Source organism: Coloeus monedula, assembly GCF_965178545.1.
Source record: "Coloeus monedula genome assembly, chromosome: 6".
In the NCBI taxonomy this organism is placed as follows: Eukaryota; Metazoa; Chordata; class Aves; order Passeriformes; family Corvidae; genus Coloeus; species Coloeus monedula.
The window spans coordinates 17,325,709-17,347,851 of NC_138786.1; the positions used below are offsets into that span (position 1 = coordinate 17,325,709).

A 22,143-nucleotide genomic window follows, 5' to 3' on the forward strand; every position below is an offset into this window, starting at 1 on the left:
TGCCTCTGCTTGCACTGTCGGAGGGCGGCCGTACCGGGAGGACTCTTTCTGCAGTAGAGGTTTGTTGGGGTTCGGGTCTGCATGGGGGTTTCTGCACTTGCTTTGATTTTGGTTGTAACAGCTCCCAAAACAAAATAAGCTTTGGCACCAAGAAAATCCTCCTGGCCATAGCGTATTTGGGATTTTAAAACACCCTCAAGGACTTTGCAGGTGTCTTGTCCCCAGTTTTGCCTGGCACAGCCACAGTGGCAGAGCCTGGATCTGTAGGATTGTCCAAATGGCTGGGACAAGAGTGGACGGGTGAGAGTGTGAGCAGCACTGGGATGCCCAGATGCCTCTTTGCAGTGGCAGTAGGCAGAAATTCCTGCCCTTTTGGCCCATTGACAACGCAATTGAGAGGCTCAAACCTGAGGCTGGAGGGTTTCCAAGCTGAGATGACAGCAGCTCACACAAAAAGTCTTCTAACACAACAGATTGTCCTCCCGTGGTTTTCACTTGTCTCTGCTTAGACGTAAGGTAAGGAAAACCTGAATCTACCATTGTTTAAAATCTAGCCTCAGCTAAGCTTGGGAGAGCTGAGCAAAGTGGCCAGAGTCCTTAGGAGCATTCACTGGGGACTCTGCCTGGAGATTATTCTTGCAAATACTGCACTGTGTTTGTCTGCAGAGTGTGTTTTTGCTGGGTGCCAGGCACCTCGCTGAGAAAGCCACTGAGCCTCTGGAGAGTTTATATTCACCTAAAATTAAATGTAATATCACTTTTACTATGAAACCACCCCTGAGGGCTGGGTAGGACTAAGCAGTAGTGTCTGTCCCATGCTGCCAAATTGGATCTTAAGAGGTGGGAGAAAACTCACTTCTCTCCTGTGCAACCCTGTCCTTCCCCAGGAAATCTCCAAAGGCTGGAAAACCGTTGTGGCTCTGGATTTCTGAAGTGACTTCTCTTGGCATGAATATGAGTGAGTCCCCATTCCATCCCTACCCCTTGCCTCTGCACCAGCTGCTATAATCTACATGAGGGATAGGGATTTTTCCTCTTTGGATTTGCTTCCTTGCCTTTGAACAAGGCTGTTCTTTGGGATAAGAGGTTAATTTCTCTGGTGCGCAGCTTGGCTCCCAAAGCCCTGGGCACAGTCAGGTGCAGAGCACGTTCACACTATCACGAGTGGAAGGAAGAAAAGGAGGTGCTCCAGCATTTGGCAGCCCTGATTTGTGGCGCAGGCTCATAGGACGCTGCCATCGTACTGAAACAGTGCCAGCAAACTGAATCTGGTAGAGAAGGAGGCGATAAAGAGAAGGAGCTTGTGGGTGCTGACCCCTCTCTCCCAGGACCTCTCTCTCCCTGGACAGCCAAGATGCTGCACTGGAAGAGTCTGTAGATCTTTTTGCCCTCTGCCACGTGTTTAATGGCAGTGTTAAGGGGGAGATGGTTGCAGAAATTCCCAGGTGCTCATGGTCTCTGGGTCTCACTGCACTCTTTTCCTTGCTGCTATGCAGAGAAACTCCTGCAGCCAGACCGGCAATGCAGTCATCCTGAGGAAAGCTTTGACACTCCTTTGCATCCCCATGCCCTCTGGGTTTTAAAACCTGTTTTTCAAGCTTTACATTTCTTCTCTGAAGAGACACCTGTCCCGCCTGATGCCAGTGGGAAGGAGGCACCTGACATAATTATGGCAGGCTCGGGAAGGGAGGTGAGTGGCCTGGGAGCATTCATCAGATAAGAAGCTAAACAAGCTCTCTGCTCAAGATTTTCTCAGGCTTACTCAGGAGTCCTGGGTATACTTCTGTGTGCAGGATTATAACACAGCCAGGGGAGTGTGAGGGAGGGTATAAACTGACCGTGCCAAGATGCTGTGTGCTACTGGTGTCAGGGGCTGCTGTCAAAGGCAGGCAGAGCTTGTGGTGTGATTAGCAGTAGTGCAGGTTCCTGCAGGAAGAGTGGGTGGTGTAGTGCACCCCAGTAATGGCTTTGCCTGCTCATCTGATGGAGGGGGAGGCCATGATGTGTCTCATCCCTGTGGGACAGTTGTTTTGCCAGAAGTGGGCCAGCAGCTGAGACCATGGTGGAACATACCAAGCTCTGGTCATGGTCTGTGCCTTGGTCACCCTGTCTCCTCTTTATCATGAGTTCATGGAGAGGAAGAAATCCTTTTTTTCTTCCAAGAGATGTTTTTTAGACTTTCCACTCCAAACCTTTGGGTCCATGCTGTCCAAGAGGCTCATTTGGTTCTCAACCATCTTCACTCTCCAAGGAGAGTAAGAGTAAAGGGTGGGCCACTCCGGGGGGCTGTGCACCACACAGAACCCTGCTCAGACTATGCTGCAGACTGCCATGGCTCCTGTAGCATGGCTGGCTCCATTTCTCTGCTATTGGGTTCTTCCTCTAAGTTTTCTAGACCCAGTTGGACAAGATTATCTAGGTTGGTGTGCAGAAGGCTTCTTCTTTTGCTTTGCCCAGGGCTTCTAAGGGGTTGGTTTTGCTGCTTTGGATCTTCAGTTTCCCAAAGTGACAGGTATTGTTTGCATGGTGTCTTGGAAAGATCAGCATTTCAGAAAATAGGTGAAGTGCTAGCCCAGGCTGGGTTCAGAGGAGAACCTGGAGGTGCTCACTGGAAGCTGGTCCAGTACAGAGTCTCCTGTTGTAAACAGGGAGCAATAACAGGACAGAAATGCGGGGACTGTGTGCATTAAGCTGAAGCTTACTTAAGAGTCTCTCAGGAACCTATTTGGGGCTGGAAATCCTTCTTTGATTCCCTCTTTTCTTCATGCTCCTCTTACGCCTTTTTCCATGTTGTTTATTGTGTGTGGAAAGCGCTCATGGTTCCCCGATGTGTGCATGTATGCCTTGCCTGCCTTCACTGTATTTTCTTTAAATAAAGCCTTCTCTTGGGGCAGAGACCTAGTGTTCTTCAGGAATTTCTCCAGAGTCCTTCAAGGTCCTCTAGCAGTTTGCAGAAGAGGCTCTCTGTGTAGGGTTTCTGCATGCTGAGTTATGGGGAGCATTATTTCTGAGTTCACTGATGACTGGGAACAAGTCATTTGGCAACCAGAATGGCAAGACAACCTGTTCTGGTGTTGATGCTCATTCTCCTTTAAGGGAGAGAGGGGTTGGACCAGCTGAACTGTTGAGGTCCCTTTAAACCTAAATTACTGCATGACTAGTCCATAAATACCCACCATCCTGCTTCTCCCAGGCTTTTGTAGGATACCTGTTATTAGGCAGTGCTGGTGAGGGGACATGAATGAGGTGGACCACTGCTTTGATCCTGTATGAAGATTCCAGTGACAGCATGACCCTGGCATTCTCTCCTCCACCACGTCCTCCAGCCCTGCTAATGATGCAGTGCGTCTTTCCAGGCTGTCTCTGTCAGCCCACATTCCTCATCCGGCACGGAGGTGCGCAGTGTGCCCGCATCCTGGCTTTTCAGCTCGCCTCTTTTCGGCTTTTTAATAGGGGATTTAGTTCTCCAAGGAGCTCTGCTGTCTACAGCTAGCACATGCTAATTCAGCTGATACAGCAGAAGCTTGGGGAGAAATTTCAGTCTGTTAGGGCACTGCAGGTTTTTTGCATCGAGCAAGTCAAGCCCTCTCCAAACGCTAAACCTGTGCCTGCATAAATCACATGTCTCCCATTGAAATCCAGACCCTCCAGACAAAGAGGGTCCATCCGTCTCTGGGGTGTGCTGCTGAAAAGAAGCAACCAAGAAGTATCTACAACATCTGATTGTTTCTGCGTTGCCTCTAACAACCCTTATTTCCAAGCTTGCGATGGCAGCCTGGTCCTCCTTGAGCCGTGGCTTGAGTGGAGTTATTCATGCCATCTTCATCTGCCTTGGCCGGCAGCCCTGCGTGGGGAGCGGACGGGCGCAGCCAGAGCCTCGCTTGGCACTTGAGGCTGTTGAGGGCTGGTGCAGAGAGGGTGCCAGCACTGCTGACTGGAGCTAGCCCATGAAAAGCCACGTTAACCACTTTGCTGCTGTCAGGGACCTCGTAGAGGTGTCCCCAGCAGCTGTGCTGGCTCAGCAGGGCTGACAGCCAAGCAAACCTAGAGCTGTCCTTAACACCTTACCTGCTGCTCACTTCTGGTTCAGCTCTTCTGGTGGAAAGTCAGAAGGATGCAGCAGGACAGGAAGGTGACCCAGGGGGATGAGCCTCCAGCCAAAACTGAGCCAGGGCCCTCTGAATTGCTGTGTGGGGTGGTGAAGAGACAAAATGCCTCCCACACATCAAGGGAAGTTGACTGCTGCAAAAAAACCCGAATGCAAATCTCTGACTGGGCAGAATCTCCCCAGACACATCCTTTTGTAAAGCACTCTCATTGTACCATTAAAAATAGATCGGTGCGTTCTCCTCTTGCTTGCTGAATGCTGATGCCTGTTAATTCTGTGTCATCCTCACAATCCCTTCTGCTTTGAGCTCGGCTGCCTCTTTGTCTGGCACCTGAGCAAGGTTCATTCAGCAGTACCTGCTGCAAAGATAAGAGTGAGCTCTGTTGGAGTCCAGCAGGACAGGTGGGAAGGTGAGGGTAACTAAACTGGTCTTAGCTGGGGGTCAGCCAGCCCAAAAGGGGTAAGGTTTGGTGTGATCACCCCAGCTTTCACTTGCAGGGTCAGAAGCAGGGCTTCTGTGTGAGAATGAGACCTGCTGGCGTGGAGATGAGTTGGAGGATGCTTAAGCTCTGAGTGGATATCATGATATATCTCTGGGGTTTTTTTTTGAAACTGGGGTTAAAGTACCACATATATGTCATGTTTAACATCTGCCTGGAGTTGGTGAGAGCAATATTGCCGCCTGTTTCCTCAAGCAAATGAGTCCATGTAGTTTGCCACTCACAATAGCAGTGATAGAATGGATTCAGAGAGAAGACCCATGTTACAAAGTGCTGCAATACCCAGCTCTCAGTCAGGAGGCCAGGCTGCAGGATTTCATACATGAGGAGCTGTGGCATCTGACCAGCAAGCCTTGGCTTGACAGGGTGGTAAGGATGGAGGAAGACATGCAAACCACTTTGCTTGACCCCTGTGTCACCTCAGATTAAGAACAAAACCAGCTGGTAATGAATCATGGCCCCCAAGGGAAAAGGAGAAGAGTGGGGCAGGAGCATCAGCTTGGGCTTTCCCTGTCTTGTGTGTTTTTTCTAGATAAAGGTAATCCTCCGAAACTCAGAGCTGGTGCCTCCTCGTTGGGGCTGTGGTAGGAAGTAGAACCTGATCTGACACGTGCTAATTCATCCCAAACCCATGAGCAATTTGGCTATTGTGTGCATATAGGAAGTTCAGCAGGTCTTGAATCGGGTCAGAAAAGTCTTGTAAAATGTGTTTGCTGCCCTGGGGAATGTCCCATCCCATGGAATATCAGCATAGCCCCTTGCCATCTGCATTAAATTCTGGAGCTCTTAGGGAGATTCACAGTTTTGTGGGAATAGGGTGGCATAACTGTGGACATTGGCTTCTGCTGGCTGGAAACCTGTGCTGGGATCGCACCTCTGTTTGCTCTGGTACTCATCAGAAACTGCAGACAACCTGGCTGAAGGCAACAACATCATTATTCTTCATTGAGTCAGGGGTTCTATTTGTCATTTGAATATGGGGGCCTAATGACACTGCACTGGGCATTAGCCACTGTCATTAGTCACTGCACTGTGCAGTGACTGCCCCTGTGTGTGCTGAGTGCTCACTTTGGCCTCACCTGCAACTGTCCCCGGCACTCTGCTGAGATGGACAAGTTCCTGTCACTGGGGATTGTGCTTAAGAAGTGAAATGCTCTATTTATCTGCAGCTTTGAAGAACCGCAGCTTAATCCTGTGCTTTCTTTCACTTGGTGTGTAGGTGTTGTGGGAAAATAGGACCCAGGTCCTGGAGACCCTTTCTCCAGGAGACTGCAAATGCACCCAGCAGGTATTTATGGTGTTTGTTTTCCTAGGATGAGAGAGCCAGACCAGCCCTGCAGAAGTATCTGACTGCATACCTTTCTGGGCTGCCTGTCTGCTCTTGTTGTAAAAAGGCAAAGAAGCACCTTGTCCCCAGGATAAACCTGCTGGGCTCATGGGGTCATGCAGCAAATGGTGGGGATACCAGGCAGTGGGCAACAAGGGCTCTTGAAGATCAACAGGACTAGGTTTCCCTTCTCCAGCATGACATGTCCTCTGTGATGTGTGCCAAGCTGCTCAAAGCAGAAGGTGCTTTTAGGTCTGGGGTGAGAGTGTGGCCAGCTCTTGGCTTGGCAGGGTGAGAATGGAAATGGGATAGCTTTGGTATTAGAAAACTGCATGCTTGGGAGCAATATCCTCAACATGGGCAAAGGCAGTGATTAAATGGCTGGCTGGTCATGGATAACCTTTGGTCTTGGCTTTTGTAGGCTTTAAAATGAAAGCTTGTGTTTATACTAAAGGGGAAAACCATATAAATCATGTTAAAAGGACAAGTCTAAGAGGAAGAGATACTGCCTTTGTCTTCTAGACTCCAGCTAAATTCCTTTCCCTGCTGTCCCCATTGGCTTTTCCTGACTGGATCTCCAGATTGACCACCATGACTGCAGTCAGAAATTTTTCTGGGAGTGGCCAGTTTATAAATCGTTAACTGCACTCTTCTGGTGGAAACAGGCTAGGAGGCAATTGCATTTGCAATCATAACCCATCCAAAGCTGCTGGCACAATATCAGGTGTTGGGAGAGGATGAGGGTCCCCTTTGCTTGGCTTAACTGCAACCAAGAGAGCCAGTCTGCCTTGTGGGGTGAGGGTGCATGGGAAAGACTCTCTTGTAGCTGGGTACAACTTGTCCCCTTTCCTTTTGTCCCTGAGCTGTCCCATGCCACCAGCCACGTACCCAAGGCTGAGCACCCCCATGCCAGTGCTGCCACGTGGCTCCACGCCATGTCCCTTGTCCGGTGTGAATGCACCATCTGGCACTTTGCTGAAGGACATCCTGGCCCTTCAGCCACGTCCTCTGGTGGAAAACACCTTCTGGATCACAGGATGCAGGTGTAGAGGGCAATGGGAGATGTGGGGAGGCAAGTGGGTGCTGTTTGGTTGCATGCAGCTCCTTGCAGGGCTCTCTGGCATGCTGCTTCCAGCCTACATTAATTGAAAGGAGGCTGCGGCATAGAAAGGAGGAGAAAAAAAAAAGAAATCATGAGATCAGCAAGCTTGAAACCCTGGCAAAAGTGCAGCGGCTGCCTCTGGGTGATGTGCTGTGGGAAAAAGAGAATGCTGCCCTTTCCCTCCTTCCTGAAGTGCTCCCTCTGTGGAGGGGCATGCGCAGGAGCTCTTGTCCTAGGAGGAATGTGCCTGGGGTGTGCAGGGAGCCAAGATGAGGTTGTAAGATCAGTGTGGATGAGGCTGTGGGGGAGTCCTCTGTCTGCCATGTGGGTGTCAGGGGTTAGAACAGGGCAGTGGATCTCAGCTTGGCTTAACTGACACCCGGAAAGCCGTTGCCATCTCCCCTACATCTTCATACTGCTGGGGCTTGGGAGATGTCATTCCTCCCCATCTTTGAGATTCACTAGGGAAAGGTGGACAAGTAGATTTTATGTCTGAGTTTGTGGATGTGGTTAGTGGTGTTTCCCAGCCTCCTTTTAAGGAGCAAAGGAAAAAAAAAGAAACCACTCCATTTTTCCATCATCAAGCAGAGAAATCTTTTGTGCTGCCTCTTAAAGGGACCTCGAGTAACTGCTGAGAAATCATCATCAGTTACATCACCTCCAAAACGGCTGCTGCAGGCACCTGACAGCTTTGTCCCACTGTTACTCTGGGGAATCATTATGCTCCAAATTCCTCGTCCTTGGAGCCTGCACGGCTCGCTGGGAGGGAGGAGCCGCTGCGCAGTTTATGATGCCGTGAGTGGCAGAACAGGATCAGGAAGATGGGCTGAGGTTTCCAGCAGATGGGAGCACAGAGCAGGGGACACATCCTGGAGTTTCCTAACCTCATCCCATTGGTGAAGCTGGGTTCGTCAACCCGTGCAGGACCTGAGCATCTTTCTGGGAATGAGCTGAAGGCGCTGCAGCAGCATTGCCTCGGGCAGGAGAGCTGCCGTTGCCTGGCAGCTGCGGGTTTCCAGGGAAACCAGAGGTGCTAACTTGTTAATGAGCCCCGCATCCCTGATTGCTGCTGCAAAATAATAATAATTAGTAATGGTCCTGTGATTTAGGAATCCCTCAAACAGCATGAGCCAGCCGAGGGGAGTTTGCTAAGTGCTGAAGCACTTGAAAGAAATGAGGGGATGAGGAAGGAAAAAGGGTGTGGGGCTTGGAAAAACTGCTGCGTTTTGCATCTTAGGAAGTGTCTGGAGACCTGGGGTCTGGTGGGCTTCTGCCAGCATCCCAGCGATAAGCCTGGGGCTGGTGGCAGGGCTGACCTGGATGGATGGAGGAGCCCTGGCCAGGCAACATCTCAGTGTGGGGCTCACAAGGCACAGATATTTCCCCCAGCCCCCAGGGCTGCGAGGGGGAAAGCCAAATCACTTAGGCCAGTGCCACTGAGTCCCTGGTGGAGACGGCAGTTCTTCAGGAATGGCTGGGGACAAATAAACAAATGTTTCTCTGTGGTGCTCTTATCCCTCGGTAAACTCAAGGTGGAGATGCCACCAGAAGAGTGTGCTCCTGGGATGAGCATCACAGGAAGCGTGCTGTAGCTCCAGTCTCACTGGTGTGACGAAAATGTGTTCCTGCAGCAAGGCTGGTCTGCCTGTGGCAGTGGGGGAGCAGCCCCTCGACGGGGCTGCCTATGGGACGGTAGAGCTCTCCAGGACACAACACTAGCCTGGTGCAAGGACTGGACATGCTGGTTAGTGAGGTTTGGAGCTGCTGTAGAAACCTGCTGTTCTTCCAGCTGATGTCTCCAGTAAAAGAGAAACAAGATCTGTGCCCTTCTCATATCACATCTCTCAGCTGGGGGCCTTGTGCAAGACGAGCAATTGAGGGAGGTGGCTTCCATCTGGGTGATCTGCGTTGGGCCAGCACAGGGATGAGTTCCTGTGGTCTCTCATGCCACATGGATAGACTCAGGCTGAGGTGCGTTCTGGGTTTTCTTGCTCTCTTGCCTGGCCTGCCCAGAGGAAGGTCACAGCCAGGCTGAGCACTTGCCCTTAGCCTGGCTTGCTGTGTGCATCCCTGCCATGCTTGTGACTCCTGTGGCCAGCTCCCCTCACCTACACACGTTCGTGGCGGTGACACCGGGGACAGAGTCCCACTGAGTGGGCAGTTGCCCAGCCCTGTGCTAGTCTCTGCCCATCTCTCCATCCCTTGGCTGCAGTGTGGCCTCTCCTGCTGGCTGTCCCCATTCAGCTAAGCCATGTGCCCATCTCCTCATTACAGGCACTCCAGGGAGAGGTGGGATTAAAGGATTATGATAATGTTCTTCAGGAACACTCAAGAAGATTAAGATGGCTTTAATAAACTGGTAAGAGAGGAACACAGCTATGTTTCTGAAACCCTAATTTAGGTTCCAGGTTAACCTTTTCCCCTGGTCTCTTCTCACCATGGTGAGAAGATCTCTTACTTTAGCAGTGCTCCATGGCTAAGCCTCTTCCTTCAGTTTTCCTTCTGACCCATCTGAGCAGAAGCAGAAAGACATCCTCCCTCCTTCTCTGGTCTTCCCAGCTACAGGACATTACAGCTTGTTCTTCTCTGAGACCATCTCACACACAGCCTGCGAGGTACTGTGAAGGTCTCATAGCCTCTGCTGGTACCTGGGGATTAACTCACCACCCCTCAGTCTGGCTTCAAAATGTCCTGTGGTTGCTGTCAGAGAAGTTGCTTGTCTGCCTTTGACCTGGCAGAACATACACAGAGAAGTCCCTGTGTCTTGGTTCTAATGCCAAGGTTACAGCTCCCCGTGGCCACACTGGGCTGGCCAACTCCATCCCCTGTAAAGGAAAGAGGGGCAGGACGGACTTACCTTGCCTTGCCTTCCCCCACATCTTTTGGGTGGACCTGGGAGTGGGACCTGTTTGATGTGTCACATGTGTCTACAGAGGTTTATCTGGGGTTCTGCAGGAGGGGGGTTATTAGCTGACCTGGGAAACCTCGTCTGTCTTCTCCAATCTCCTCCACCCAAGGTTCCGGTCATCTGCTGAACTTTATGAAAGCCTCTTGTGCCTGGGTTTCTCTTAGAGTGAAAAGGTGATCAGGATCTGTTATCTTTCCTAGACCCCTCTGTGTCTGAGACCCCCAAAGTTTACCCCTTATCCGCTATCTGGAGATTGGATACCATGTTATATCCGGAGGAACCGTGCAGTGCTGGATCACTCTTTCCTCCCGCTCCACTCATCCCTCTGCCACAGTATTATCGTAGGGTTTTTTGTCTGTCAGCTCTTTCTACTCCCTTTTTATTTCTTGGATGTAATTGGAAGAGCCAAGAAGCATTCACAGCCTGGTGTCCTGATGGGGAAGGGAGGCAGAAAGTGGTTTGGGGAGTGGGGTGTGAAAGGAAGACGAAGGGGAAAAGCTGGCTAATTTGCATCCTTTCTGAGTGCCCTGGCTCTATAGCCAAGGGACAGCAGGGGGGCTTCTGGCAAGGCGGTAGCAACGTAATGAGGTGTGTCATATCCCAGCAGGAGCCAGCCTCGCTCCCCCTCAGACCCCCTAATTAGAACTGTTTCAATTTTTAAGCCCCCCTGAGGAGAGCTGGGGGGAGCGGGGTTCCTGCAGCGGGGGGACCGCCCGACGCCCGCCGAGGGGGCTGCTGTAATTGGAGTTGCTGTGAGGAGCCACGGAGCGCTCCGTGGGGCCGGGCACAGCGATGCCAGAGTGCCACGGGGCTGCCAAAATGCTTGGTGCCAGGAGGGGCCGTCGCTATCGCAGCTTTTGGAGGATTTTTCCCTCCTGTAATTTGTATTAACACATTGGCAGAGGCAGCAGGGGTGTCATACAAGGGCAGAAATGTACTGCACATCCTAATGCGGCCTCCTATTGGGAGCTTGGATCCTGAGGCTGAAGCCTGGGACATCTACTCCTGCTTTGGGAGGCAGGTCTGGTAGCCCAGGGAAGTTTGGGCTGTTAGTGCTGGAGTCACAGGCCAGAGCAAATGCTGTAAGCCCGATCCTCACATTCTGTGGCTTTCTGTTCTTTCCCTACAAGCTGGCAGTGCCCTCCAGGTTTGGTGGCTGGTAACTGAGGTCCCTCTCGTCACCCAGTAGCGTTTCTGACTCATCTTTTTTGTATCTTGAGCTACCAGGTGCCTCCAGGTGAGAGCTTATGGGCACTGCTGGCTTACTCGGATCAGGGTGACTCGTAAGCTTGCTCTAGTCCGTGGACCAAATCCTGATCCTGCAGAAGTCAATGAAAATCTTTACGCTGGCCTTTTCAGGCACGTTATTCATAGTCCTCCTAATTCAGATGCATTAAAGCTTCCATGAAGCAGCTTGTGGGTTCTCTCTAAAACACCGTCTGGCAGGAGCAAGAGGAGCCTGGTAGTAGCCGGGGCTTATTTTCTGAATGACTTCAGTGGCATTAAAACCTAATGCCATTAAAACATGCTTGCAGTGACGTGTTCCATTAAAACTTAAGAGGGCACCCTGAGCTGAATGCTCCCTGGCCTGCCTAGTGCTCTTTCAGCATGGGCTGGACATGGAGGAATCTTGTTCTTCACCTCAGAGAGCACCAGGCTCGACCCCCTCAGCTCCTAAGATGGAAACACAGGGTATTTGTATACCGGGTACTCCTATATATGAACCCCCTTTCTAAGTCTGTGGAAGTTAGATGCTGAAAAGCAGAAGGCTCTCCAGGGCCATCTCAGTCCAAGTACAGCTTCCCAGCACCTCTGCCTTGATGCTTGGCCTGTTTCTTGAAGACAGGAGTAAAGGTCAGCTTGACTTCTTGTCTTCCAAGAGAGGTCATCTTCTCTCGACTTGCCAGGAGGCAAGCTGGCAAAGATACCTGTGAGCAGGCTCTGATAAACAGGCAGGTGAAATCCAGTGTGAAGTGATGAACATGAATGAGCAAACCTGATTTGGTGGTGTGTCTGATGGGCCCTGAACTAGCTTTTACCATGCAGCAGCAGAACCTTAGAGCTGAGCTAAGCTGCTTCTGTGAAACCATTAGCTCTGGGCTTGGCAGAGGTCAGAAAAAGCAAATTGAGTGCGAGGAACTGTTGGGCTGGGAACAGGGAAAGGAGGTGATATCTTGCCCCATGCAGGTCCCTGGTGTGCCTGCCTCTCAAACATGGCACATTGGGTCTGGCCAGCATAGCAAAAGGTGTCTTTGTAACTGGCGGCTATGTAGATGCTTTGACCTGAAAAGCTCTTTAAATATAGGTCTAAGTGTGGTAAAGACTGTGGAGATTAGAGAACAGGCATATGTGGTCTTTTCTGGTGCACATAGTATGGGTCACCCAGAGGAGCCATCAGTAGCAGATTTGGAGCAAACCAGGGGAAGGACTTCTTCAGTATAACTGGCAAGCCATTCTACTCCCTGCCACTGGCCACTGTGCCTGTCAAATTAAAAGCTGACATGGCTTCAAAAAAGCAATTAGACAAATTCACGGAAGAAAGTTCCACTAAGGGCTATTAAATACAAGGAGAAAACCTCTGGCTTGGCCAGCTCTGGAGCCGCACATGCTGGCAGGCTGGGAGAACGCACCTCAAAAGTGTGGCTTGTTGCACTCTTCTGAAGGTTCTTCTGAAGACATCCAGGTGTCATCCTGTCCAGCTGATGGGTTGTTGTCTCCTTTCTTCTCTTTCCAGGTTCAGCACAATGAGTTGGCATTCTGGGTGTTAGCAGCCTGAGGAGAATAGGACAGGTGCTGCCCTGCTCACCCCTCACCCCTCGCTCATTCCCCTTGGGGAGACGGGTGCTGGCGTCCCTGCCCTGCCCTTCCACCCCTTGCTCCCCACTCGCCATAGAGGGGACTGGCCCGTTATGGCTGGGGACAGGCTCCCACGCAAGGTGATGGACCCCAAGAAGCTGGCCAGCCTCCTGAGGAACGGAGCAGAGGGCACCCTGGTCATCGACAGCCGCTCCTTTGTGGAGTATAACTCCTGGCACGTCCTCAGCTCCGTCAACATCTGCTGCTCCAAGCTCGTCAAGAGAAGACTCCAGCAGGACAAGGTCTCCATCACAGAGCTCATCCAGCCTGCCTCCAAGATGAAGGTAAGGGATCTGACCCTTACCTTTCCTGGTGGGTGCTCACACCCTCTTCTCTTGTGGGATGCAGACTGGCCTAAGGGATAGGAATACATGCATCCTTCCCCTCTATCCCTTAACCCCAGTTTCTAACAGCATCTCTTTGGCACCCTTTGGAGAGACGGAGTGTGAGCTCATTTGGCCACAGGGCTGTCCTCGGGGACCTGTTCTTTGCCCCCACCCCACTGATGTGGCTCCCTGCTGCAGCAGCCCTCCCCAAGCAAGTCTAACAGGTATATCAGCCTTAGGACTTGTCTTACTCCAGCAAACAACCCACCAAAGCCTTCCTGGAGCTGTAAGCTTAATCCCCTGCTAAAAACTCTTCCCCTCCCCTCTGTCATCTCTAACTCCATTCAGGGACATGTAATCCTCCTCCCCTGTGACGCCAGAAGCTCTTATCCGGTGTCATGGCATATTATCTCTCCCAGGCTCCTCTCTCTATCGCTCCTGGTTAAATAATAGAGGTGGCTCTGAGCCACGGAGCTGGGCTGGAGCCCCGGCCGGAGCAGTGCCGGCTGTCGCTGCGGAGCCGTGGGCTGGGTCCTGCCGTCCACGGAGGTGCTGCCGGACGGCTGCGCCGGAGGATCCCGCAGTGGCCGCGGGACGAGCCCGAGGATGGTTCACCATCCGAAGGGTGGTTTGCCATCACAGCCCGCCCTCCTGCCGGTTCGCTCCCACCGTTCCCCCACTCCCGCCTTGTAATTTTATGGCAAAGCGAGGGTAATTCAGGCGATTAATCAAATGCTGGGCCCAGCTGGAGCCATCTGCGTCGTGTCCCCCCCCCCTCCCGCCACCCCGAGAAGCCACCGCTGTCCGCATTGGCTGCCGGTGACATCACCCCGCGGGATCAAGGGGACTGGCAGTGCGGGGGGGCCGGCCTCGCGCCAATCTGCTTCGGTGATGCTCTGGGCTGGGCGATTTGGAGGGGATTGCAGAGACTGATTCCTGAACGGCTTTAGCTGCTCTTAAATCCCCTGGAGAATAAAGCAGAATAATCAGTTTTTCGCAAGCTCCGAGGAGAGCGGAGCGGCCGCCCTCTTCCCGGCGAGGGTCACCTCTGCAGTGGCCGCTGTCACGTGGAGCGGCAGCAGCAGCAGAACAAGCGATGCGCAAGGGGGAGGAAGAAGAGGAGGATGACAGGGAAGGGGGAAGCATGGAAGAGTTAACATCAGCTGATGCCATCCGCCTGCAAACCTGCAGCTCGCCAGCTGCAACGGAGCAGTGGGCTCCCAAAGGGGCCGGCTGGTCCTTCCTGACATTCCCTGCTCTGTCCTCGTAGAACGAGCATAGAAGGATCATTTTCTCCCGGCTCCTGGATCATTGCATAATGGTCCACGTACTGCCTGGGGATGTGGTTATAACCAGGGATGCTAGGAGAAGAGAACAGAGGCGTTGCCATCATCTTTGATTCCTTTTTGCTTTTCTTTTTGATATGGCTGAAATCCCTCCTGGCACATCCATGGGCAGGAGGCTGCATGTCCCCACTGCTGCTGCTCTGCACAGCCCCTGCCATGCCCACCGCTTGCTGGCTCCCCCAACACATGCAGCCCAGGAATTAATTAAGCTTTAGGACACCCTTGAGATGTTAAGCCACTTGTCCTAGGAAGCTGGGCTGAGGGGATCATTGCCGTATTCTCATCTGGCATAAAGCAGGGGTGGTGGCTGTGGCTCAGGGTGTCCAGGCCTTTCTGTGCATGCACTTGTGTGTTTGTATTTTGGGATGATGAACTCTCTTATCACCCTTTCTCCCTCTCCCTGCCTCGCGTTTCAGTCACTCGTGTCATGACTGTATTTTGGGGCTCCCAGAAATTAATATGATCTGCTGATCCTCAGAAGGGGATGCTGAAATCTGCTTTAGACCTCTGATACCCTGTGTAATTTCCCTGCCTCCTCTGCCTCCTCTGGTCAACACCCCCCAGCCCTGCTCTGCCCCTGGCTCCCCTCACTGGGGCTGGGGGGCGGGGGGCACGGCCGGCGTGGGGAGCAGATGGCAGGAAGGGTGACATCAGTAGCGCGATTGTCCGGCCCCATTATTCCTCCTGACGGGCCTCCCGCCCTCCTCCTGTTTCCTGCTCCCGGCCGGCCGGGGCTGCCGAGACAAAGGCGGCTGGCAGCGACGCGGGGCTGTCCGGGCACTCAAAGGGCAGCCCCGAGCCCTCGCCTCCTCCCACTCCTCCTCGCCTCCAGCAAAGAGAGCTGAACCTGCTCATCCCACCCCGGCGATTCTAAGGGTGGTGTTCGCCTTTTGGGGAAGGAGACAGGGGCTGATACAGGGCAAAGCGTTTGGGCAAACCCCACCTGGCCGCCAACTCCGCTCCTTCTGCTTGCGTGCTGGCGGGGGGAGTGGGTGAATTTGTATCATTTTCTTTTCCCAGTGCTTACTCTCCTCTTTTCCATGTTGCTGATAAGGAAGGGTACCATTAATAATGCTTCTGTGGGCTGCAGTTTGGAGTGATGCTGTGGGATTAACAGCAGCTCCTGGCTTTTTTTGGTGCAAGGAGAGGAAAGGACCATTTGGGAGGAAAGAAGAAATGGAGACATGTAAAATCCCTTTCTTTTTTCCAATGAATTATGCCTACGATCCTACAATTGTGGCAGCTATAGCTGGCATAGACACTGCTCCCCAAGCCCTGATGTGGACCGTCTTCCCATGGTGCCCGATCTGGGAAAAGCTGCAGCAACAATTCCACTTGCAGTCATTTCCCTCCACACAAAAATGGTACCAACATAACTGCTCTGGCTGGTTTTGAACCCTTCTCCCAGTGCTGACAATAATAAATTCTCACAATAAAAAATTCCGATAACAACTGGAATAATTCATCTCCTCAGTGCAGTTTGGAGAGCAGAGGTTGTGGGAAATGCCTGCTTGGGTTTTTCACTAGCATTTCTTTAGGGAAGTGTTGAAAATTTTACTTCTTCGAGATCCCTCTGGAAAGTCCACCTCTCAACCACTTCTTGCTTCCTGAAATGGAGCAATCTCCAGAGCAACTGTAGCCATGCTTTGAGGCAAGACAAGGGTCTCTTCAGGCGCTGGGAATATTTATTTATTTGCATTAGGAGCTTGGCTCTGCAAGCAGCTGTTTTGCTTGAGGGAAAGCCGGGGCTTATTTTTGAGCCATGTGCCTGGCTGCTCTTTATGTTGATGGAAGCCCTGTTATTTCAGTGGGGTGATTCACTGTGTTTTGAAACAATACGTGACTGAGATGTCAGTAGTAATTGGGATAATAATAATAGCTCTCTCTTATCTTAGCCTGGATCACCTGTAGAGCATCATTATCCCTGCTTGGCAGCTGGAGAGAGACAGAGCTGGGACCTAGACTGTGTTGAACCACGCAGTGCTGGGGGCTAATGTCCATATGGGAGTTACCTCCAGCCAGAGCTGGGGACAGTGATGGGGAGCACAAGGCTTGGCACAAAGGCAATGAATGAATGGCCTCAGCTGGGGTTTGGTTGGAGCTGTTGGCCAGGTGGTCCTTGCTTCAGGCTGGTCATACCCCTCCGGCCAAGATTTTAGCAGGGAGGAGATTTGTTCTTGGGGAGTTGCTCTGGGGCACCTCCAGCACTGGAGTGGGCCAGCAGCTTTTCGAAGGCATGCATGGGTTTGCAAGCCCCACTCAACATCTCCTTGAAGGCAAAAGACTTGCTGCATCTTGGCCCTGCTGTCTCATGCTAGATGGATGTGGGGACCCTGTCTGGAGGGTGACACCTAGGGTTACTTCAGCAGTCTTGGGCTAACAGCAACCCCCGTGGAAGTGTTGCTTCTCAGAAGGATACCTCTGTTGTCAGCTCTGTCCCTGTCCTATGCCAGAAGCAGGAATCTAGTATGGAGCATCTCTTCAGCTTTACCCTCCTCCTCTGCCCCGGTTAGCTTTTAGCCTTCCTGTGTTTAAGGCCAGAGATGGGGCATTTCAGGAGGGTATGAGATTAATGGGAGACCCATGTGCTTGATTAAACATCTCTGTCTTATTTCCCTTTATGATGAGGAGCTGGGATGCCAGTGCAGGCTCCTTGTGTGCTCCATGAGGGCTCCTCAGGACCCTCCTGCAGGTATCCTCACCCCAGCAAGCTGGGTATTTATTTTTTGCAGCCAGGCCATGCGAGGCCAGCACTTGTTTGGCATTTACATTGAGTGAAACCTTCTAACTTTAATAAGATGTAAACCGTGTTGCACATCTCTGCCGTCGCTCAGCAACCCTGCAGTAATGGCCCAAACAAAGCCTTCCCGTGCGGAGGGAACACTAAATCCTATTGTGGGATAACTCTGCTCAGCCAGAGCCAGTATCTCTCCTGCAACCTCCTCAGCCTGGACTGTGCAGATGGGATGAGCCCCTGCCCCACTGCAGAGTGGTCCCTGCCTCACTGTGCTTTTGGGGGAGATGTTTTTGCTGGCATGGGGCTTCAGGGTGAGAACTGTGTCTTTGGGATGTGCTAGGGAGCCTTGAAGGGCTAGGCAGCTGCTGAGGTCTAGTAGGTTCCCGGTTCTGAACTGGTTTGTCAGCCACCATGTTTCCCTCCAGCTGTGCTTGGATGACCTCCCACAGAAGTCCTGCTTCAGGATTGGCTGAGGAAAAGATGCTGGGGTAGATCCTCATCTGGCTTATCCCAGGTGGCTTCAGTCATTTTTCAGTGTCTTATTTTAGAATTCCCATGTCCTTTTCTCTTCCCTCTTGTCCTGCCCTTTCATCCCTCCTGTCATCCTGCTGAGCTGTAGGGGTGCCAGGTGGGTCCTTTGAGCCCCCCCTTCCTCGTGCAGAGCTGCGCGTGGTGCCCCGACGGGGATTTCTGTTGGTGCGGGGCTGTCCTTCTGCTGCGGCGCAGAGATGTGATGAGCTCAGCTGAATCAGTGCTCCCTGCAGTTTTTTTTGGATGGTGCTCACGTTGCTGAGTAGGGAAGCACCTGCAGCAGGGTGTGAAAGCAGCGTTAGTAGCGACAGCAGCCCTGAGAGAATCTGCTCTGGTGGTGAGATAGGGCTTGGCAGTGAGACAGCAAAACGAGGCGGGTGTCCATGAGTGGTACCTTGTTCAAGTGGTCTCCAAAAGACATTTTGGAGAGGGCTTGGTAGGGGGTGGCCAATGGGCAGCTCCAGCACTAGCTGCAGAAGAGAGCAGCTTGCACACATTCCCTCCTTCCCTGCTTGCTGCTGCCTCCCCCTCCTCCCATGATGTGATGGATGTGCCTTACCCCGCCGGCTGGGAGGACAGGCACTCTCAGGGCAGGCATATGCCACACACCCAGCTCTTCAGCAGGTGAGCTGAGCTGTGCCTCTGTGAGCATTTTTATCTTCTTTTAAAAGGTGCATGGACCTTCAGGTAGGTGTGGGAATGTCTGGCTGTGCTTTGAGTGCCCTCATTGCAATCCAGTCGTCATCTGGACACTGGGGCTGGACTCCTGCCTGCAGAGGTTTGCCTGCCTGCAGATTATCCCACCATCTCACCTGCCCCAGAGGCTCTGGGGGTGAGCAGCTGGGTGCTGTTTGGGGTATGTAAAATCATGTGAGAGCAGCCCAGGAGCTCCTTTCCCTCTCCCCAGTTTATCCCTGCAGTGTGCAGGCCCCAGCACACATTACAAAAGGAAGAAAGAGCATCACCCTGAACATCCACCAAGCAAAAGAAGAGACTTCTCCTCTCCTTCAGCCTTTAGGGGTGATCTGCAGGTTTAGGGTGAGGCATAGTGCCTATAGAGGTGTTACTGTGTTAGGTATGGTGTCTCCAGGCTGAGCCCTGAAGAGCTCCAGCCACAGCACAAGGGCTGTGCTGGGAGCACCCCTGCCTGCAGAACCACTCCCAAATCCCTGTGTTCCTGTCTCTGTGTCACCAGCCAGGCTGAGGAGGAGTATCTGAGTGCAAAAGTTGTCGGGGGGGGAGGTGGTGAAAGAAGTCATGGCAATTTCTGGGATGCAGTTAAGTAACAGCAAGCTGAGGGTGGGCAATAGGGAGGAGTGACCCTGCTTTGGGTAGGATGCTCAAAAGTACTCATAGTCAGTGGGGCTGCTCCAGTGGGCACCTCTACTGACACATTTGCTTGTAGTCATGGAGCAGAGTCCCAGCCTGGCTGGACTCTCCATTTGGTGGTCAAAACCAGCTTGTGGAAATGGTGTGGAGCTGGAATTTCCTGCTTGTGTGACCACTAAATTCAGCTTTGCTTCCCATGGTGGTGTGGACAGCAGCATCCTCAGTGCTCAGCCCATTTCTCTGATGCCCGTTTTTTGCCGCTCCCCTGCAGGTGGAGGCAGAGGACCACCAGGACGTGGTGGTCTACGACCAGAGCACGAGGGACGTGACCGGCTTGGCTGCTGACAGCTTCCTCTCCATCCTCCTGGGCAAGTTGGACAGCTGTTTCCACAGTGTCTCCATCCTCACAGGTAGGAGCCCTGGGTTACCACTTCATCTGATGCTCATGCCTTTAGCCTGGACGGAGCTGTGGCCATCCCTGTCCATGTGCACCTTGTTTCCTGGCTGCCAGTGGCTGTGGTGGAGGGCAGCCCTGCATGCAGGCTGAGGAGGCTCAGCCCACGCTGGCATCACTGGGTCATCCCCGTGCCTTCGTTCCTTGCACTGTCCGTCTCCCTGCCACTGCACCCACCAGCCAGGGTGAATGAAAGAGGGGGGTACCGGGGGGTTGTGGTGGCATGGATGTAGCCATCCAAAAGCTGCCCTTTGTTCTCCCATCCCTGCCTTGCTTCATCCCTGGTGAATGTGCCAAGGACCAGACCTGGTTCAGTCACTCTGCTCCCTCTTGCTGCTGTTAAAGGGAGGGCAGGAGAAGAAATCCACGGATGTACTGGAAAGAAGAAGGATGGCAGAGGCAGAGGGTCATCACTGAGTGAGTCAGGGTCTGCTGGAGATGATGCTCTCCGGGCACAAATGTGCAGGCAGAAGGAGGCACGTGCTGCCCTAATTACAGCCCTTCTGCAGTGAGCCAGGCAGCTGATGAATGGAAAGCTCCGACCCAGCAGAGAGGAGAAGAGAGGCAGCGAACTGCCTAAGGGAGAGCTGAAGCTGCCTTTGCTTTCCCTTGGCTGGGACAGCCGGGCATCTGCCCTGATGGCTGTCTGCCTCTGAGCTTTCTGCCCATGGAGGGGTGGGCAGGCACTGCCCCATGCAGCCCCTCAGCCCCGCTGAGCTCAGCCACGCTCCTGAACAGTGCTGAAAGCACAGAGATGGGAATCACCTCTGACCCTCAAGCCTGTCCTCATCCTGTGGCAGCTGGATACTGCTTTGGGGCTGAGGTGGAGGGTACCAACCTCTTTGCCCTGGGGCACCAGAGGGGTGGAGGGAACTGCCACACCTGCAGAGTGATGCTCCCTGGGAAGGGGTAATTGTGAGGGGGAAGGTAGGACGGGCAAGTGGCATTCAGGGAGCCCTGCCCTGCCCCTGCAAGGCAGGGGTAAGTGCTGTTGAATTAGAGCAGCTGCATTGTGATGGGGAGAGCAGAGAGAAACAGTGGGATTAAAGCCCCCCCACCTCAAGCAATAAAATCAAGCAGGGACTACATGAAATCACATTAAAACTAATTATTGTGGCCTGGGTTGCTGAGGGCAGTTCTGGAGGATGCCTCCCTGAGCTTGCTGTGGCAGCCCCTGGCCTGCCTCAGTAGCTGTGCTTGCAGTTCCAAGGTCACCGTGGCATAAACAAGGGCACAGCTTGACGTATGGTGCAGGAGAAGGAAAAGGTGGATTCGGTTGCATCTGGGAAGGAACCTGCTTAGTCATGGGGATGGGTCAGGAAATAGCCTTGGCGGTGTGACCCTGGCACCCCCTAACCCACTGCCACTTTCCCAGGGCTGGGTGAGGAGCAGGGCTGTGTGCTGGCTGCAAATCACCCCCCCTGCCCTGAGTCCTCCTGGAGCCAGGACAGGGCTGGGTGAGGTGGCCCTAAAAACCCCAGAGGCTTTTCCTGCCTTAAGGCCAGCAGAGGCCTGGGGGAGCCTCATGCCAGTGCCCCCCAGCTGCATGGACACCCCCTCAGCCATCAGCACTACCACCACCAAACCCCCTGCCACCAAACCTGCTGTCCCCTACTTGAGCACACACCTCCTCCATTTCCATCTCCCTGGGCTGCAGGAGTCTCCCAGAGCCCCAGGCAGGAGTGCTAGGCACCAAGCAAAGCTCAAGCCTCCCAAATTAAAAGCACAGCAGGACCTCAGCCTGATGTGGAACGCGGGCCACCAGCAGGTGGAAAAAACGAGCCGAAATGTAGAACACTGGGTCATGGCGGCGGTGTTTCACATGGAAATCATGACTGGAATGGCTGTGCAGAGCATCCAGGGGAGGCTGGGCATGCTCGCTGACAGGCACAGCTTCCTCCTGCCTGCGCTGCGGGCAGCAACGGGCTGGTGTAAAGACAGCTCTGGAGTGCTTGGGGGGTCTGGGGCAGGATGTGTGAGTGGGTCTGATTCTGAACCCTTGCCCTTTTGGGTTTAACCCCTCGGTCTGTCCACTCCAGCGTCAAGCACCCTGTCCTGCCCCAACCCATCTGGTGTCTCAGAAGGGAGGCTTGGGTCCTCCTTGGAGGTGCCTTGTGACCCCAGTGGGTTGGCAAGGGCTGCTGAAATCTCAGCTTGTCCCTCAGTGGATGCCATTACCCCAGGGAACCTGTTCTGATGGTCCCCAGTTCATTGTGGCAGCCCTACACAGCCCCTGTGTGCTGCCCAGTTCTGTCAGCCCCAGGCAGATGCTGGGGTTCATGCCTCCGTGTCCCCATCTCGTGCAAACACCAGGCTTGGCTGTTCTTGCTCTCCTCCAGGCCAGCAACCTTCTGACCCTTGAAGCAGCTGATGAAGGCTGATGGGTGAGGACAGGGGAGCTGGGGGTGGCAAGACTGGTGCCAGGGACTCCTCAAGGGTTAACATCCCAGAAGCAGCGATTCCAGTGGCTGGCAAGGAAGAATCTGAGTCAATTATTCCCAGTCTTGGAAATCATCGGCTTCTCTTCTTCTTTCTTTTTTTTTTTTTATTGTGTAAGTATAAATAGTGCTGCTTGCTGCCCTCCATCCGTGGGAGCAGAAAGACTGTTGATTTATATGG

At 53.0% G+C, this 22,143-nt stretch overlaps 1 protein-coding gene across 6 annotated transcripts in view; it reads left to right on the plus strand.

Moving 5' to 3' along the window:
* DUSP8 (dual specificity phosphatase 8) overlaps positions 1-22,143 on the plus strand; it is a 40,934-nt gene that overhangs the window by 1,639 nt on the left and 17,152 nt on the right. For 4 of the 6 annotated variants that reach the window (XM_082284510.1, XM_082284512.1, XM_082284508.1 and 1 more), the window contains 2 exons: positions 12,680-13,085; positions 19,342-19,480. In XM_082284510.1, coding sequence (XP_082140636.1) covers positions 12,855-13,085; positions 19,342-19,480 — 370 coding nt within the window. In that variant the 5' untranslated portion in view covers positions 12,680-12,854. Of the gene's footprint in view, positions 1-887; positions 959-1,568; positions 1,691-12,679; positions 13,086-19,341; positions 19,481-22,143 lie in introns of those variants that run through there. The other 2 variants (XM_082284513.1, XM_082284507.1) reach the window with 2 other exon arrangements.